The sequence below is a fragment of the Musca autumnalis genome, unplaced genomic scaffold (genome assembly GCF_047663935.1).
Source record: "Musca autumnalis isolate F117 unplaced genomic scaffold, ASM4766393v1 scaffold_4, whole genome shotgun sequence".
NCBI lineage: Eukaryota > Metazoa > Arthropoda > Insecta > Diptera > Muscidae > Musca > Musca autumnalis.
Window position 1 is genome coordinate 229,083,725 of NW_027411977.1, and position 19,720 is coordinate 229,103,444.

General features: G+C 36.1%; 1 protein-coding gene across 2 annotated transcripts in view; it reads left to right on the forward strand.

Moving 5' to 3' along the window:
* The window catches only part of LOC141403842 (uncharacterized), a 233,195-nt gene extending 220,813 nt beyond the window's left edge, over positions 1 to 12,382 (forward strand). For both annotated transcript variants that reach the window (XM_073986867.1, XM_073986868.1), the window contains 2 exons: positions 11,801 to 11,996; positions 12,063 to 12,382. In XM_073986867.1, coding sequence (XP_073842968.1) covers positions 11,801 to 11,996; positions 12,063 to 12,360 — 494 coding nt within the window. In that variant the 3' untranslated portion in view covers positions 12,361 to 12,382. The remainder of the gene's footprint in view (positions 1 to 11,800; positions 11,997 to 12,062) is intronic.
* The last annotated feature ends 7,338 nt before the right edge of the window (positions 12,383 to 19,720 follow it).

The window sequence follows — 19,720 nt, forward strand, 5'->3', positions numbered from 1 at the left end:
ATGGCTCCGAAAATCGTCTATCGTGCTACAGATGACTCCGAAAATCATCTATTGTATTATAGATGACTCCGAAAGTAATCTATTGTTCTACAAATTACTGCGAAAATCGGACCATACATTAAGATGTAGCATATATTTACTGTAGCATATATGACTTCGAAGGTTAGGTTAGGTTAGGTTAGGTTTGGGGATGTGCAGCCACTAATTTGTGACTGCGTCACTCGGAGACCTTCCGGTCCATTGTGATCATCCGGGGGGGAAATGAGGGATGCGCTGTAAAGAAAAGAGAGGATAGAGAAAAGAAGAAAGAGGCAAAAATAAAAAGGAAGCTATGAAAGTAAAAAAGAAGTAATTAAGTAGAGAATTTTAGAAGGGAAAATTAGTTTTAAAGAAGAAAAAGTTTGGGTGGTGATGGTTGGTAGAATATTTAAAAAACGGTTCACGTGTTCAGGTTGCCCTGTCCCAGCCATTTCAGATTTCTGATGATGTTCTAGATTACAGCAGGTCCCACAGTTGAATAGAAGGTTTGACACGGTGGAAAGTGAACACCCACTAATCTATGCCGCCTACGAGCCAGGGCTGGACATCGACACAGGAGGTGCTCGATCGTCTCCATCTCCTCCTCATCCTCACAGAGTCTGCAATAGTCAGTAACATCCTCATCCCATTTGATGGTAAAGGCCCTGATATAGCAGTGTCCAGTGATAACTCCCGTCATCACTCTAACTTCAGCTTTACTCAGGTTCAACAGAGAATTCGTTCTTTTGACTGACAGGGACGGCCAAATGGATCTTGACACAATGCACCTAGATTCATTATGCCATAATTCACTGGCTCTTTCGTCAGAGAAAGTTTCAATTCTTTGGAAAAAGTGACAAATGGTTGGTTTGATGGAGACAGCGATTGCTAGATCTGTAGACTGCGATACCGTATAGTCGCGGTGTCCTAGTACCCAGCATAGCCGATAGCCGTTAGTTAGCGTTCCCAAGGCTGTTCTACACTTAAGGATGACAGCGGACTTGATGTTGCAGGATTTGATGGCTTTAAGAGCAGCTTGACTATCCACAAAGATAGTCACCGGTTCAAAAATGTCTGAACCAAACTATTTATCAATTCCGCTGCCTTCCAAATCGCGAAGATTTCAGCCTGGAAGACACTACAGTTGCTATCTAGCCTGTAAGCATACTCAAGAGATAGCCTTCACGATAGACGAACAGTCTGTATAAAAAGCCAGACCGTCCAGAGGGGGGTTACTGCGGTTCCAGTCGTCTCTACTAGGTATAACGACATCTATATCGTCACATCTCGGGACTAGTGATATATAGTCGCTCAGTTTTCCACGTTGGTTCGCATTGATACCTGATTCATTCAGGATACATTCATGCCCATAGGCACAACCGCGTGGGAGCATTATTTTTTTGGAAGAAGTCTGGGAACTTTTGCAAGAGCGAATGCGATTTAGAGTCTTATGCCGTTGTGATTGGTTTGTCTTCGTGTCAGAAGATATTGGTTTCTCTATTTTTGTAATTAACATTTTTCTTTTGGAAAAATAAGACAAAGGCCTTAAAATATTTGGAGGCCATATAAAAAAGCGCAAGGTTATATGTTTATGACATAAAAACACATAGAGTGCAACATATCGCTTGTCAAGAGGGCGTGTACGTGTTGATAATACTTATACGCACCAGTTCACTTATAACAAATATTTTTAATTACCATAAATAATCCATAGGGAAAAGTTGATAATAACAGAATCCACCTATACAACTGTAATGTGGAAACTGAAAAATATTCAGGCAGGCGTTAGAGTCCCTCAAGTTTCTATTTCTGGCTTACGTTTCCTTCACCATCTTTCCTGTAATCTCTAAACCCTATTACTGATACTTAGTGTTTAAAACTATTCCTCCGACAATATTTGTTTGTCTTTCAAAACAATTTTAATCCTTCCAAGAAATCTTCATTACAAGAATTTTTGGTATTATCTTTCCTCCCACTCGGGCTATTATTCTTAATTTTTAAGCTTCTTAAAGATGATATTGACTACTCGCCCAAGTACTAAATGTTGTTATTACTTTGGCTACATACATACACAGCTACAAAATATCCAACATTGTCTTGGTCTGATGTTCTGGCAAGTCAACTGTGATTAGAAGCTGAAGCACCAGAGCAGTAGTTCGATATCTGTGACAGTAGCCAAGGCAAAAAGTAAACAAATAAAACCTCAATAATCCTCTTAAAAATCACCTACGAACGATTGAACAAAACAAAACAAATGTTGATGTTGTTGTGAAAAATATTTCGTTCCAAGAAATGGAACCTCCAATCTCCCCCCTCCTCTGTCTTGACCCGATATGCAGTCAAGTTAATCCTTTAAGCAGTAGAAAAAGAAATAAAAAAGAAGAATATGTGTGTGTGTGGTCTCCAAGTAATTTTACAGTACTTAGACAATGCCAGATAACATTGTTGTCAATGATGTTGAACTTTGACCTTTGAGCAGAAATAAATTTGAGGATTTCAACAAAAATCAGAATTTTTTAGTTAGAGAATTGGCTACATTGTATCGCTAATTTCAGAGGTCTTTAATCCAGGCTGCGACACAAAGAAGGAGGGAGAGAGTATCACAAATATTTGTCAATTGTTGTACCCGAAGCAATTAAACTAATCAATCGCGGGATGTTCACGAGAACTAATGTAAACATATTTCTTAGCGGTGATTGTCTAACTTTAGCAGGTTAGTGGCCTTCTATGCATCTTTTTCTCTCCATTGTTTTTTTGGACTTTGCTATGCCTGACATTTGTTCTTAAAGAGGGTCTGAGAACTACAAGGCCTTCTCCGGCTTTTTAGGCTGTGACTGCTTCCTCGCCTTAGAACCTGTCTTTCCACTTGTGCAGCTGGTTATCGTAGTTGCCAGTTCCATTAAAGAGTCAACGGCGATTGCCTCTGTCATTATTCTAAAAAACGTCTGCTTCCACAATCCTCAAACTTCTGTTTCATTCTGATCGACTGGAATTCCTTGACGGCAATGTATTGAGAGAAGTCTCCCAAGTCCCTTCTGGGACAGACGTATGTTAAAAACCGTTTCAAAGCGGTTTTTTCAGATTTCTTTTACCCATAGGTTATTTAAGATAATTTGTAATATTTGTTATGAGTACACAGGTGCGTATAAGTATTGACAGCACTTATACGTCATGGCGGCCAACGATATGTTACACTGTGGCTATTTTTAAAGTCATAAACCATACTTGGGCAATACTACACGATAATAGGACGGAAAAGCGACTGGAGTCTCAGTTTTCTTTCCAATTTTAGGCACTTATTTTCATGGCTCCCCAATATTTCGGTCCTCTGTGTTACTTTTGCAAAAGAAAAATGCTAATTTTTCATAATTTTTCAAGTTCATATCTTGCAAACCCTTTCGAATTGTTATTTGCACGCTGAGACAAAGTTTTAGCTCTTCACACAAAGGACAAAAATTGTAAACAGATAAACTCGTAAAAACTACCTCTTAAAGGTCAAAATCGTCTAAGATAAGTGAGTTGTCTGCGAAACCAGTAGTTTTTGATGGAAATGCAAACCCTTTACCACAGTATACAACTGTAAATCGCGGTCGCTCTTCCGAAGATCCCCACTCTTCGTCCAAGAAGACAATAGTCTCGCATACAATCAACCCATTAATGTCCTAATCACAGTCTCTTGTCCAAATGGCCAAGGAGTAAAGGTCACTAGTGTGAAGACAACCACCAAAAACGACCCGCAATGCCCAAGGTCAAAACTGCATAACAATCGTATGATGTGCTGACTTAAATTATGTCCGAAGAAACCATTCGATCCCAACGGAAACACTATCTGTGATACATAAGATAACCTTTCCAGTCATTCATAGTACAAAACATGATGTTCGGAGTCATCTGAATCCCAACAGACAATTTTCGGAGTCATATAGAGATCAATAGATGACTTTTGGAGTCATATATAGCTCAATAAATGGTTTTAGATGACTTTCGGAGTCGTTAATAGAACAATAGGTTTTTTTCTGAGTCAACTATATGTAGTCCAACAGATGATTTTCAGAGTCATATAGAGATCACTAGATGAACAATGGAATTAAGCCAGACTATTTTAAAAAAACAAGATTTCTATAGTACAATATACGACTATCGTAGCCACCTATAGTACAATAGATGATTTTCGGAGTCGCCTGTAGCACAATAGATGACTTTCGGAGTTATCTATAACACACTAGATGATTTTCGGAGTCGTATACAGAACAATATATGACTTTTGGAGTCATCTATAGCACAATAGATGACTTTCGGAGTTATCTATAACATATTAGATGATTTTCGGAGTCGTATACAGAACAATATATGACTTTCGGAGTCATCTATAGCACAATAGATGACTTTCGGAGTTATCTATAACATATTAGATGATTTTCGGAGTCGTATACAGAACAATATATAACTTTCGGAGTCATCTATAGCACAATAGATGACTTTCGGAGTTATCTATAACACACTAGATGATTTTTGGAGTCGTATACAGAACAATATATAACTTTCGGAGTCATCTATAGCACAATAGATGACTTTCGGAGTTATCTATAACATATTAGATGATTTTCGGAGTAGTATACAGAACAATATATGACTTTCGGAGTCATCTATAGCACAATAGATGACTTTCGGAGTTATCTATAACACACTAGATGATTTTTGGAGTCGTATACAGAACAATATATAACTTTCGGAGTCATCTATAGCACAATAGATGACTTTCGGAGTTATCTATAACATATTAGATGATTTTCGGAGTAGTATACAGAACAATATATGACTTTCGGAGTCATCTATAGCACAATAGATGACTTTCGGAGTTATGTATAACATATTAGATGATTTTCGGAGTCGTATACAGAACAATATATGACTTTCGGAGTCATCTATAGCACAATAGATGACTTTCGGAGTTATCTATAACACACAAGATGATTTTCGGAGTCGTATACAGAACAAAATATGACTTTAGGAGTCATCTATAGCACAATAGATGACTTTCGGAGTTATCTTTAACATATTAGATGATTTTCGGAGTAGTATACAGAACAATATATGACTTTCGGAGTCATCTATAGCACAATAGATGACTTTCGGAGTTATCTATAACACACAAGATGATTTTCGGAGTCGTATACAGAACAAAAAATTACTTTCGGAGTCATCTATAGCACAATAGATGACTTTCGGAGTTATCTATAACATATTAGATGATTTTCGGAGTCGTACACAGAACAATATATAACTTTCGGAGTCATCTTTAGCACAATAGATGACTTTCGGAGTTATCTATAACATATTAGATGATTTTCAGAGTCGTATACAGAACAATATATGACTTTCGGAGTCATCTATAGCACAATAGATGACTTTCGGAGTTATCTATAACATATAAGATGATTTTCGGAGTCGCATACAGAACAATATATGACTTTCGGAGTCATCTATAGCACAATAGATGACTTTCGGAGTTATCTATAACATATAAGATGATTTTCGGAGTCGTATACAGAACAAAAAATGACTTTCGGAGTCATCTATAGCACAATAGATGACTTTCGGAGTTATCTATAACATATTAGATGATTTTCGAAGTAGTATACAGAACAATATATGACTTTCGGAGTCATCCATAACACACTAGATGACTTTCGAAATAGTATATAGAACAATATATGACTTTTTGTGTAATCTATAGCACAATAGATGATTTTCGGAGTTGTATACAGAACAATGTGAGACTTTTGGAGTCATCTATGGCACAATAGATGATTTTCGGAGTCACTTGTAGCTAAATAAATGACTTTCGGAGTCATCTATAACACACTATAAATTTTCGGAGTCATGTACAAAACAATATATGACATTCGGAGTCATCTATAGCACAACAGATGAATTTCGGAGTTATTTATAGCTTAATATATGACCAATAGATAACTTTCGGCGTCATTTAGATAACAGTAGATAACTTTCGGAGTCATCTATAGCCCAATATGTGACTTTCGGAGTCATCTATAACACACTATAAGATTTTCGGAGTCATCTGTAGTAAAATAGATGAATTTCGGAGACTTTTTGAGCCATATAGCGCAACAGATGATTTTCGGAGTCATCTATAATACCCTAGATAATTTTCGGAGTCTTATACAGAAGAATATGTGACTTTTGGAGTCATCTATAACAAAATAGATGATTTTCGGAAAGAAAGGGTGCTCTTATACTCCCTTTTTGAAAGAGAGGGTGCTCTTATACAACCATTTGGAAAGAAAGGGTGCTCTTATACAACCATTTGGAAAGAAAGGGTGCTCTTATACAACCATTTGGAAAGAAATGGTGCTCTTATACTACCTTTCTGTTAGAAAGGGTGCTCTTATACTACCTTTCTGTTAGATAGGGTGCTCTTATACTACCTTTCTGTTAAAAAGGGTGCTCGTATACTACCTTTCTGTTAGAAAGGGTGCTCTTATACTACCTTTCTGTTAGAAAGGGTGCTCTTATAATACCTTTCTGTTAGAAAGGGTGCTCTTATACTACCTTTCTGTTAGATAGGGTGCTCTTATACTACCTTTCTGTTAAAAAGGGTGCTCGTATACTACCTTTCTGTTAGAAAGGGTGCTCTTATACTACCTTTCTGTTAGAAAGGGTGCTCTTATACTACCTTTCTGTTAGAAAGGGTGCTCTTATACTACCTTTCTGTTAGAAAGAGTGCTCTTATACTACCTTTCTGTTAGAAAGGGTGCTCTTATACTACCTTTCTGTTAGATAGGGTGCTCTTATACTACCTTTCTGTTAAAAAGGGTGCTCGTATACTACCTTTCTGTTAGAAAGGGTGCTCTTATACTACCTTTCTGTTAGAAAGGGTGTTCTTTTACTACCTTTCTGTTAGAAAGGGTGCTCTTATACTACCTTTCTGTTAGAAAGGGTGCTCTTATACTACCTTTCTGTTAGAACGGGTGCTCTTATACTACCTTTCTGTTAGAAAGGGTGCTCTTATACTACCTTCCTGTTAGAAAGGGTGCTCTTATACTACCTTCCTGTTAGAAAGGGGGTGCTCTTATACTACCTTTCTGTTAGATAGGGTGCTCTTATACTACCTTTCTGTTAGAAAGGGTGCTCTTATACTACCTTTCTGTTAGAAAGGGTGCTCTTATACTAACTTTCTGTTAGAAAGCGTGCTCTTATGTTACCTTTCTGTTAGAAAGGGTGCTCTTATAATCCCTTTCTGCAAGAAAGGGTGCTCTTATAATCCCTTTCTGCACGAAAGGGTGCTCTTATAATCCCTTTCTGCAAGAAAGGGTGCTCTTATATTCCCTTTCTAAAAGAAAGGGTGCTCTTATATTCCCTTTCTAAAAGAAAGGGTGCTCTTATACTACCTTTCTGCAAGAAAGGGTGCTCTTATACTACCTTTCTGCAAGAAAGGGTGCTCTTATATTCCCTTTCTGCAAGAAAGGGTGCTCTTATATTCCCTTTCTGAAGGAACGGGTGCTCTTATATTCCCTTTCTGAAAGAACGGGTGCTCTTATATTCCCTTTCTGCAAGAAAGGGTGCTCTTATAATCCCTTTCTGCAAGAAAGGGTGCTCTTATAATTCCTTTCTGCAAGAAAGGGTGCTCTTATACTACCTTTCTGCAAGAAAGGGTGCTCTTATACTACCTTTCTTCAAGAAAGGGTGCTCTTATACTACCTTTCTGCAAGAAAGGGTGCTCTTATACTACCTTTCTGCAAGAAAGGGTGCTCTTATACTACCTTTCTGCAAGAAAGGGTGCTCTTATACTACCTTTCTGCAAGAAAGGGTGCTCTTATAATCCCTTTCTGCAAGAAAGGGTGCTCTTATAATCCCTTTCTGCAAGAAAGGGTGCTCTTATATTCCCTTTCTGCAAGAAAGGGTGCTCTTATATTCCCTTTCTGAACGAACGGGTGCTCTTATATTCCCTTTCTGAAAGAACGGGTGCTCTTATATTCCCTTTCTGAAGGAACGGGTGCTCTTATATTCCCTTTCTGAAAGAACGGGTACTCTTATAATCCCTTTCTGCAAGAAAGGGTGCTCTTATAATCCCTTTCTGCAAGAAAGGGTGCTCTTATACTCCCTTTCTGAAAGGAAGAGTGCTCTTATACTCCCTTTCTCAAAGAAAGGGTGCTCTTATACTCCCTTTCTAAAAGAAAGGGTGCTCTTATAATCCCTTTCGGAAAGAAAGGGTGCTCTTATAATCCCTTTCGGAAAGAAAGGGTGCTCTTATAATCCCTTTCTGCAAGAAAGGGTGCTCTTATAATCCCTTTTTTGCAAGAAAGGGTGCTCTTATACTCCCTTTCTACAAGAAAGGGTGCTCTTATACTCCCTTTTAAAATGAAAGGGTGCTCTTATACTCCCATTCTAAAAGAAATGGTGCTCTTATAATCCCTTTCTAAAAGAAAGGGTGCTCTTATAATCCCTTTCTACAAGAAAGGGTGCTCTTATAATCCCTTTCTGCAAGAAAGGGTGCTCTTATAATCCCTTTCTGCAAGAAGGGGTGCTCTTATAATCCCTTTCTAAAAGAAAGGCTGCTCTTATACTACCATTCTAAAAGAAAGGCTGCTCTTATACTCCCTTTCTGCAAGAAAGGGTACTCTTATAATCCCTTTCTGCAAGAAAGGGTACTCTTATATTCCCTTTCTGCAAGAAAGGGTGCTCTTATATTCCCTTTCTGCAAGAAAGGGTGCTCTTATATTCCCTTTCTGCAAGAAAGGGTGCTCTTATAATCCCTTTCTGCAAGAAAGGGTGCTCTTATAATCCCTTTCTAAAAGAAAGGCTGCTCTTATACTACCATTCTAAAAGAAAGGCTGCTCTTATACTCTACTACCTTTCTGCAAGAAAGGGTGCTCTTATACTACCTTTCTGCAAGAAAGGGTGCTCTTATACTACCTTTCTGCAAGAAAGGGTGCTCTTATACTACCTTTCTGCAAGAAAGGGTGCTCTTATACTACCTTTCTGCAAGAAAGGGTGCTCTTATAATCCCTTTCTGCAAGAAAGGGTGCTCTTATAATCCCTTTCTGCAAGAAAGGGTGCTCTTATATTCCCTTTCTGCAAGAAAGGGTGCTCTTATATTCCCTTTCTGAACGAACGGGTGCTCTTATATTCCCTTTCTGAAAGAACGGGTGCTCTTATATTCCCTTTCTGAAGGAACGGGTGCTCTTATATTCCCTTTCTGAAAGAACGGGTACTCTTATAATCCCTTTCTGCAAGAAAGGGTGCTCTTATAATCCCTTTCTGCAAGAAAGGGTGCTCTTATACTCCCTTTCTGAAAGGAAGAGTGCTCTTATACTCCCTTTCTCAAAGAAAGGGTGCTCTTATACTCCCTTTCTAAAAGAAAGGGTGCTCTTATAATCCCTTTCGGAAAGAAAGGGTGCTCTTATAATCCCTTTCGGAAAGAAAGGGTGCTCTTATAATCCCTTTCTGCAAGAAAGGGTGCTCTTATAATCCCTTTTTTGCAAGAAAGGGTGCTCTTATACTCCCTTTCTACAAGAAAGGGTGCTCTTATACTCCCTTTTAAAATGAAAGGGTGCTCTTATACTCCCATTCTAAAAGAAATGGTGCTCTTATAATCCCTTTCTAAAAGAAAGGGTGCTCTTATAATCCCTTTCTACAAGAAAGGGTGCTCTTATAATCCCTTTCTGCAAGAAAGGGTGCTCTTATAATCCCTTTCTGCAAGAAGGGGTGCTCTTATAATCCCTTTCTAAAAGAAAGGCTGCTCTTATACTACCATTCTAAAAGAAAGGCTGCTCTTATACTCCCTTTCTGCAAGAAAGGGTACTCTTATAATCCCTTTCTGCAAGAAAGGGTACTCTTATATTCCCTTTCTGCAAGAAAGGGTGCTCTTATATTCCCTTTCTGCAAGAAAGGGTGCTCTTATATTCCCTTTCTGCAAGAAAGGGTGCTCTTATAATCCCTTTCTGCAAGAAAGGGTGCTCTTATAATCCCTTTCTAAAAGAAAGGCTGCTCTTATACTACCATTCTAAAAGAAAGGCTGCTCTTATACTCTTTCTGCAAGAAAGGGTACTCTTATAATCCCTTTCTGCAAGAAAGGGTACTCTTATAATCCCTTTCTGCAAGAAAGGGTACTCTTATAATCCCTTTCTGCATGAAAGGGTGCTCTTGTAATCCCTTTCTGCAGGAAAGGGTGCTCTTATATTCCCTTTCTACAAAAAAGGGTGCTCTTATATTCCCTTTCTGCAAGAAAGGGTGTTCTTATAATCCCTTTCTGCAAGAAAGGGTGCTCTTATAATCCCTTACTGCAAGAAAGGGTGCTCTTATAATCCCTTCCTGCAAGGAAGGGTGCTCTTATAATCCCTTTCTGCAAGAAAGGGTGTTCTTATATTCCCTTTCTACAAAAAAGGGTGCTCGTATATTCCCTTTCTGCAAGAAAGGGTGTTCTTATAATCCCTTTCTGCAAGAAAGGGTGCTCTTATAATCCCTTTCTGCAAGGAAGGGTGCTCTTATAATCCCTTTCTAAAAGAAAGGCTGCTCTTATACTACCATTCTAAAAGAAAGGCTGCTCTTATACTCCCTTTCTGCAAGAAAGGGTACTCTTATAATCCCTTTCTGCAAGAAAGGGTGCTCTTATAATCCCTTTCTGCAAGAAAGGGTGCTCTTATAATCCCTTTCTGCAAGAAAGGGTGCTCTTATAATCCCTTTCTGCAAGAAAGGGTGCTCTTAGAATCCCTTTCTCCTCTCCGAATAACTTTTTCTCATTACCTTTGTTTCCAATTACATTTAATTGAAATTCGTATATATTTTCTGCCCCACATCGATCGAACTGAACAACACACACACCACAATATTTCAATATTGTCGATTTGTGGTCAATATTTATGGTTTCCTTTTGTTTGATGATTGTTGTTGTGGTTGTACAACAACACCCAAATCGAAGCAATGAAATTTCAACACAATGGTGCGATGGAGTCTAACAACAATTGAATTGAATTCAAATGTTGGTAATATAATTGCAATTATTTGAGAGAGGGTGGGAGAGGGGGAGGTGGGACTCCCTTCCGGGAGGGTAGGGGACGTCTTCCTCTATATCACTTCATTTAGCCTTACCATGGACTATTGATTTACCACACCACCACCACGACAATCACATGACGACCAGTGATGCTGTGTATGTGTGAGTGATGAGATGATTCACTCCAAGGGAGGGAGTGAAGCCAATCGATTTCCACAGCAACAACAATAAAAAATGATTCTTCGATTCTGCCACAGCATCATCATATTTCATTTACACACACACAGAGGCATACAATTTATAGTTCAATGGAGCATTTTGTGGTTTTTGAGGTGGCTGTTTGCGTGTTGGGTGGGTTATAGGTGCATGAGTGGGTTGGGGTATGTGTGTGCGAAATAGTTTATTGAGGTAATCCAGAAAATTGTTTGATTAAATGTTATTTTATTTTTATTGTTATGACCATTGTTATTATTGTCTCCAATCCAAGGATTTGTTCTCCACATTGGGCGCCACACTGAATTGGGCGCCACCCTGCTCACAAAACGATCTATAAATGATGAAGAAATGAGATTTAATAATAAAAAATGAGTTACGATTTCAATCATTCGTCTATATTACCTTGATTGGAAGACATAGTGGGAGCTATCACCATTGAGTCAAATGTTAGGTTAGGGTGAACAAGTTGATAATTTTTTTTTTGTTTTTTGAATTTAAGTTTTTAATTGATTCCCTTTTTCTTCTTTTCTCTCTCTCTCTCTTTTACAGTCCATTCGCTGCCGCATTTGACAGTTTTAAGCTTATCCGGTTGTAGTAAATTAACCGATGATGGTGTGGAGCTAATTGCCGAAAATTTACAAAAGCTGCGAGCATTGGATTTGTCATGGTGTCCAAGGATAACGGATGCCTCGCTGGAATATATTGCCTGTGATCTAAATCAATTGGAAGAATTGACATTGGATAGGTAAGGCCACATTTTTTTCTTACAATCATCCCAAATTCTAAAATAAATGTTTCCCTCTTTTCACAGATGTGTCCACATAACCGACATTGGTGTGGGTTATATATCCACAATGCTTTCGTTAACGGCATTATTTTTGCGTTGGTGTTCCCAGGTACGCGATTTTGGCCTCCAGCATCTCTGCTCAATGCGTAACTTGCAAGTTTTGTCGCTGGCCGGTTGTCCATTGCTTACCTCATCGGGTCTCTCCAGTCTCATCCAACTGCGACATCTACAAGAACTGGAACTGACAAATTGTCCGGGTGCATCCCAGGAACTATTTGAATATCTTAAAGATCACATGCCTCGTTGTTTGATAATTGAATAAAATTATCCAACCAAAAAAAAAATAATTTTTAATATTTTTTTCCGGTCTAGACGTCTTTATTATTATATTTAAAATAATATTTAAATATTTATTTATTTTTTTCTAATTTACATATTACATTAATTAATGGACTTAGTAATTTTTATAATTAAAAAAAAACAATATTTAGTTCCTGCAAAAAAACAAACAAAAAACAAAATATTTATTTATTTGTCATTAGATTTGAGATTTCTTAATGTTATTTAATATATGTATAACTCTGAATTATTTTTGTATTCTATATAACTATTTCTATATATAATAACATAAAATATGTATGTGTATCTGTTACTTTCTGTGATTTTAGATTTTAAGTTAAGTTTTTCTTTTGGGTTTCAGTAATAACATCAAAATAATTATAATTAGATTTTATATATAATTTTATTTTTAAGAGAAAATTATAATTTTTAAGGTTATTTTTTTTCGAATGGGAATACAAAAGTTTGGAAATTTAAATTTAACTAATTTTTCAAATTAAATTGAATTAATGGAAGCGAAAAAAACCCAAATACTAGATTAGAAAACGGAAAAACTGGTTTGGAAAATCGAATAACCGGTTTGTTGAACCAAATAACCGGTTCATTAAACCGAATAACCGGTTTTTGGATCCACGAAAACACCTCACAAAGTGTAGGACCACAGAACGTAGCTACTGGCAAAGTCAAAATACCGAAAACCGCTTTCAGAAAACCGAATAACCGTATTTTTGAAAAGAGTAACCGTTTAAACACTTCAAATGGATGACTTAGATAATTTATAAGTTGCGTCAAAAAAACCAAAAAGGAATTTAAAGCATAAAAATCGCTAATTAAACTCGAATAACCGGTTCGTTAAAACGGATAACCGGTTTTTTAAACCGAATAACCAGTTTTTGGATTCAAGTAAACACTTTACTAAGTATAGGACCTGATATCGTAGCTACTGACAAAGTCAAAACACCAAAAAACCGCTTTCAGAAAGCTGAGTAACCATATTTTTGAAACAAATAACCGTTTAAACACTTCGGATGGGTGACTCATTAAAGTTAAAAATTGCGTCAGAAACCAAAAAAACTAAATTTAAAATATAAAAACCGATATATAAAATCGAATAACCGGTTTGTTAAACCGAATAACCGGTTTTTGGATTCAAGTGAACACTTTTCTAAGTATAGGACCTGAGATCGTAGCTACTGACAAAGTCAAAACACCAAAAAACCGCTTTCAGGAAACTGAGTAACCGTATTTTTGAAACGAATAACCGTTTAAACACTTCGTATGGGTAACTCATTTAAGTTATAAGTTGCGTCAGAAACCTAAAAACTAAATTTAAACTATAAAACCGATACATAAAATGGAATAACCGGTTTGTTAAACCGAATAACCGGTTTTTGGATTCAAGTAAACACTTCACTAAGTATAGGACCTGAGATCATAGCTACTGACAAAGTAAAAATCCCAAAAAACCGCTTTCAGAAAGCTGAGTAATCATATTTTTGAAACGAATAACCGTTTAAACACTTCGTATGGGTGACTCATTTAAGTTATAAGTTGCGTCAGAAACCAAAAAAACTAAATTTAAACTATAAAAACCGATATATAAAATCGAATAACCGGTTTGTTAAACCGAATAACCAGTTTTTGGATCCAAGTAAACACTTCACTAAGTATAGGACCAGAGATCGTAGCTACTGACAAAGTCAAAATCCCAAAAAACCGCTTTCAAAAAGCTGAGTAACCATATTTTTGAAACGAATAACCGTGTAAAAACTTCGGATGGGTGACTCAAATGAGTTATAATTTGCGTCAAAAATCAAAAAAATTAAATTTAAACCATAGAAACCTGTATTTTATAACGAATAACCGGGTTAATAACCGAATAACCGTTTCGATAAACCAAATAACCAGTTTCTTGAACACATAAACCTTTTCAAACTTTAAGGTAACGAAGATCGGACCCACTGACCAAGTCAAAACATCGAAACGAGATTTCTGAAAACCGAGTAACCGAATTTTGGGAACGATTAATCGAATTTTGAAACAGAATACCAAATTTTTGGCACCAAGTAACCACTTTAAAAAGATAGAAGCTATTGACGAAGTAAAAACTTAGAAAAACGCTTTTGGAAAACCGTGTAACCAGGTTTAGGGAAAGAATAAATGAGTTTTGGAAACGAATAACCACCCAAACACTGCGAATCGATGACTTAGATGAGTTATAATTTGCCTCAAAAAACAAAAAAAATTACATTTAAGCCTCAAAACCAGTATGTAAAATCGAATAATCGGCTCGACAAACCAAATAACCGGTTTCTTGAACACACAAACCTTTTCAAAAAGTAAGGTATCGATGATCGGACCCACTGACCAAGTCAAAACACCAAAAAGGAGATTTCTGAAAACCGAGTAACCGAGTTTTGGGAACGATTAATTGAATTTTGGAACAGAATACCAAGTTTTTGGCACCAAGTAACCACTTTAAAAAGTATAATACCAAAGATAGAAGCTATTGACAAAGTAAAACCAAAGAAAAACGCTTTTGGAAAACCGAGTAACCGGGTTTAGAGAACGAATAACTGAGTTTTGGAAGCGAATAAACATCCAAATACTGCGAACGGATGACTTAGGTGAGTTATAAGTTGCCTCAAAAACCAAAAAACTACATTTTAACCTCAAAAACCACTATGTAAAATCGAATAACCGATTCGATAAACCGAATAACCGGTTTCTTGAACACATAAACTTTTTCAAAAATTAATGTATTGAAGATCGGACCCACTGACCAAGTCAAAACAACGAAAGGAGATTTCTGAAAACCGAGTAACCGAGTTTTGGGGACGATTAATCGAATTTTGGAACAGAATACCAAGTTTTTGGCACCAAGTAACCACTTTAAAAAGTAGGGAACTAAAGATCGAAACTTGTGGGAAAGTTAAAACAAAGAAAACCGCTATTAGAAAACTAAATACCCGGATTTATGAAACGAATAACTGAGTTTTGGAAACGAATAACCATCCAAACACTGCGAATGGATGACTTAGATGAGTTATAAGATCCCTCAAAAACCAAAAAACTACATTTAAACCTCCAAAAACCAGTATATAAAATCGAATAACCGGTTGATAGTACAAAATAACCGGTTTTTGTAGTTGAGTAACCATTACAAAAAGTTGACTACAAGTGATCGAAGCTATTGAGAAGGTCAAAACAGCGAAAACCACTTTTAGAAAATCGAATAACCGGGTTTTATGAACGAATAACAGAATTTTAGAACCAAATAACCGTTTCTTGGAACCAAATAATCAACACTGGAAACCGCCTAATCTTTTCAACAACTTGAATGCCCAAGGTATCTTAAATCTGCCTTGAAAGAACCAAATAATGGAAGTATAAAACAAAATATTCGGTTTATGGAAGCGAATATCGAATATTGGGAACCGAATACCTGTTATTTGAAACCGAATAACCAACATTTCAAATCGAATAATCTTCTCAACAACCTCAACACAAAGGCAAAATTTATTTACCACTTCAAAAGATCGTATAATGTTCAAAATTCCAAGTAACCGGTTCCAAATAAATCGAATATCCAGCTTTTGTTGCCAAATAACAGTTTGAATATCTACAACGGCAAATACAGAAATTATTTGCAGCATCAAAATGCGAAAACGCCGCTTAAAATGTCATTTAATTGGTTTAAAAATGTCGAATAACCGGTTTTCAGTGAGTGAGTAAACGTTTCTAAAACTATAATAAAGTTAACAGAAAATATTGTTAGCCTCTAACATCCGAAATCTCGCTTTAATCCGAAAATAGCCGGTTCCATAAAACCGAATAATTGGGTTTTTGAAATCAAATAACCGGTTTAAAAAACTACAATGACTGAGGCAAAGGATATTGGCGGCGTTATAATCTGAAATCCTGCTTGAATATCAAAATAAATGTTATGAAAAAAGCAAGTAACCGAGTTTTGAAACCGAGTAATCGTTTCGTGGAACATTGGAAACCTCATAATTTTCACAACAACTTTATTGTCTAAGATAGATGTTCTTTGCAGAGCAACAACGCCGCATATTTTTCAAATTTGTAAGTAACCGGTTCCAGAAAAATCGAATAACCAGTTCTTTTAGCCAAATATTAGTATAAAAACCGACAATGGCAATGACGAATAATATTTGCCGCCTCTAAAAGCAAAAAACACCCTTACAAATCCATTTAACTGACTCAAAACTAGCGAATAACCGGTTTCTACAACTGAGTAACCTTTACCAAAACTTAAAAAAATTAAACAGAAAATTTTGGTAGACTTAAAAAAATTAAAATCTCACTTTTAAAAACAAGTAACCGGTTCCATAAAATCGAATAACCGGTTTTCGGAACCGAATAACCGTTTCAAAAACTACAACCACTGAGGCAAAGGATATTGGTGCTGTTTAAAATTCCAAATTCCGTTTGAATACCCAAATAATTGTTATCAAGATGGCAAATAACCGGGTTTTGAAACCGAGTAATCGTTTCGTGGAACATTGGAAACCTCATAATTTTCACAACAACTTTATTGTCTAAGGTAGATGTTATTTGCAGAACAATAACGCCGCATATTTTTCAAATTTGTAAGTAACCGCTTCCAAAAAAATCGAATAACCAGTTTTTTTAGGCAAATAACAGTATAAAAGTCGACAATAGCAATGACGAACAATATTTGCAGCCTCTAAAATCAAAAAAAACTTATAAATCCATTTAACTAGCTCAAAAGTAACGAATAACCGGTTTCTACAACTGAGTAACCATTTCCAAAACTCAAATAAATGAAACAGACAATTTTGGTAGACTTTAAAAAGTTAAAATTTCACTTTTAACAACAATAACCGGTTCCATAAAATCGAATAACCAATATCAAAATAATTGTTATGAAAAAAGCAAATAACCGGGTTTTGAAACCGAGTAATCGTTTCGTGGAACATTGGAAACCTCATAATTTTCTCAACAACTTTATTGTCTAAGATAGATGTTATTTGCAGAGCAACAACGCTGCATATTTTTCAAATTTGTAAGTAACCGGTTCCAAAAAAATCGAATACCCAGTTCTTTTAGCCAAATATTAGTATAAAAATAGACAACGGCAATGACGAATGATATTTGCAGCCTCTAAAAGCAAACAACACGCTTACAAATCCATTTAACTGGCTCAAAACTACCGAATAACCGGTTTCTTCAACTGAGTAACATTTCCAAAACTGAAATAAATCAAACAGAAAATTTTGGTAGACTTAAAAAAATTAAAATCTCACTTTTAACAACAAGTAACCGGTTCCATAAAATCGAATAACCGGTTTTTGGAACCGAATAACCGTTTCAAAAACTACAATGACTGAGGCAAAGGATATTGGCGCAGTGAAACATCTTAAATTCCGCTTGAATACCCAAATAATTGTTATCAAGATGGTAAATAACCGGTAACTACAACTGAGTAACCATTTCCAAAACTCAAATAAATAAAACAGACAATTTTGGTAGAGTTAAAAAAAATTAAAATTTCACTATTAACATCAAGTAACCGGTTCCATGAAATCGAATAACAGGTTTTGGGAACTGAATAACCGTTTCAAAAACTACAATGACTGAGGCAAAGGATATTGGTGCAGTTTAAAATTCCAAATTCCGCTTGAATACCCAAATAATTGTTGTCAAAATAGCAAATAACCGGGTTTTGAAACCGAGTAATCGTTTCATGGAACATTGGAAAGCCCATAATTTTCTCAACAACTTTATTGTCTAAGATAGATGATATTTGCAGAACAACAACGCCGCATATTTTTCAAATTTGTAAGTAACCGGTTCCAGAAAAATCGAATAACCAGTTCGTTTAGCCAAATAACAGTATAAAAATCGACAATGGCAATGACGAATAATATTTGCAGCCTCTAAAAGCAAAAAACACGCTTACAAATCCATTTAACTGGCTCAGAACAACCGAATAACCGGTTTCTACAACTGAGTAACCTTTACCAAAACTCAAAAAAAAAAATTAAACAGAAAATTTTGGTAGACTTAAAAAATTAAAATCTCAATTTTAACAACAAGTAACCGGTTCCATAAAATCGAATAACCGGTTTTCGGAACCGAATAACCATTTCAAAAACTACAACCACTGAGGCAAAGGATAATGGTGCAGTTTAAAATTCCAAATTCCGCTTGAATATCAAACTAATTGTTATAAAAGAAGCAATTAACCGGGTTTTGAAACCGAGTAATCGTTTCGTGGAACATTGGAAACCTCATAATCTTCTCAACAACTTTATTGTCTAAGATAGATGTTATTTGCAGAGCAACAACGCCGCATATTTTTCAAATTTGTAAGTAACCGGTTCCAAAAAAATCTAATAACCAGTTCTTTTAGCCAAATATTAGTATAAAAATTGACAATGCCAATGACGAATAATATTTGCAGCCTCTAAAAGCAAAAAACACGCTTACAAATCCATTTAACTGGCTCAAAACTGCCGAATAACCGGTTTCTACAACTGAGTAACCATTTCCAATACTCAAAGAAATGAAACAGAAAATTTTGGTAGACTATAAAAAAATTCAAATCTCACTTTTAACAACAAGTAACCGGTTCCATAAAAACGAATAACCGGTTTTTGGTACCGAATAACCGTTTCAAAAACTACAACCACTGAGGCAAAGGATATTGGCGCAGTAAAACATCTTAAATTCCGCTTGAATACACAAATAATTGTTATCAAGATGGCAAATAACCGGTTTCTACAACTGAGTAACCATTTCCAAAACTCAAATAAATGAAATAGAAAATTTTGGTAGACTTAAAAAAATTAAAATCTCACTTTTAACATCAAGTAACCGGTTCCATGAAATCGAATAACCGGTTTTGGGAACTGAATAACCGTTTCAAAAACTACAACCACTGAGGCAAAGGATATTGGTGCAGTTTAAAATTCCAAATTCCGCTTGAATAGCCAAATAGTAGTTGTCAAAATACCAAATAACCGATTCTTAGAACCGAGTAATCGTCATTTGGAAGCGAATTAACCCAAATCTGAAACCGCATAATCTTTTCAACAACTTGTATACCCAAGGTAGAAGATATTTGCAGCGTCAAGACAGCGAAAAAAGTTTAAACTCCAAAGTAACCTTTTCTAAAAACCGAATATTGTTATGAAAAAAAAAAACAAATAACCGGGTTTTGAAACCGAGTAATCGTTTCGTGGAATATTGGAAAGCTCATAATTTTCTCAACAACTTTATTGTCTAAGATAGATGTTTTTTTGCAGAGCAACAAAGCCGCATATTTTTCAAATTTATAAGTAACCGGGAGAGAA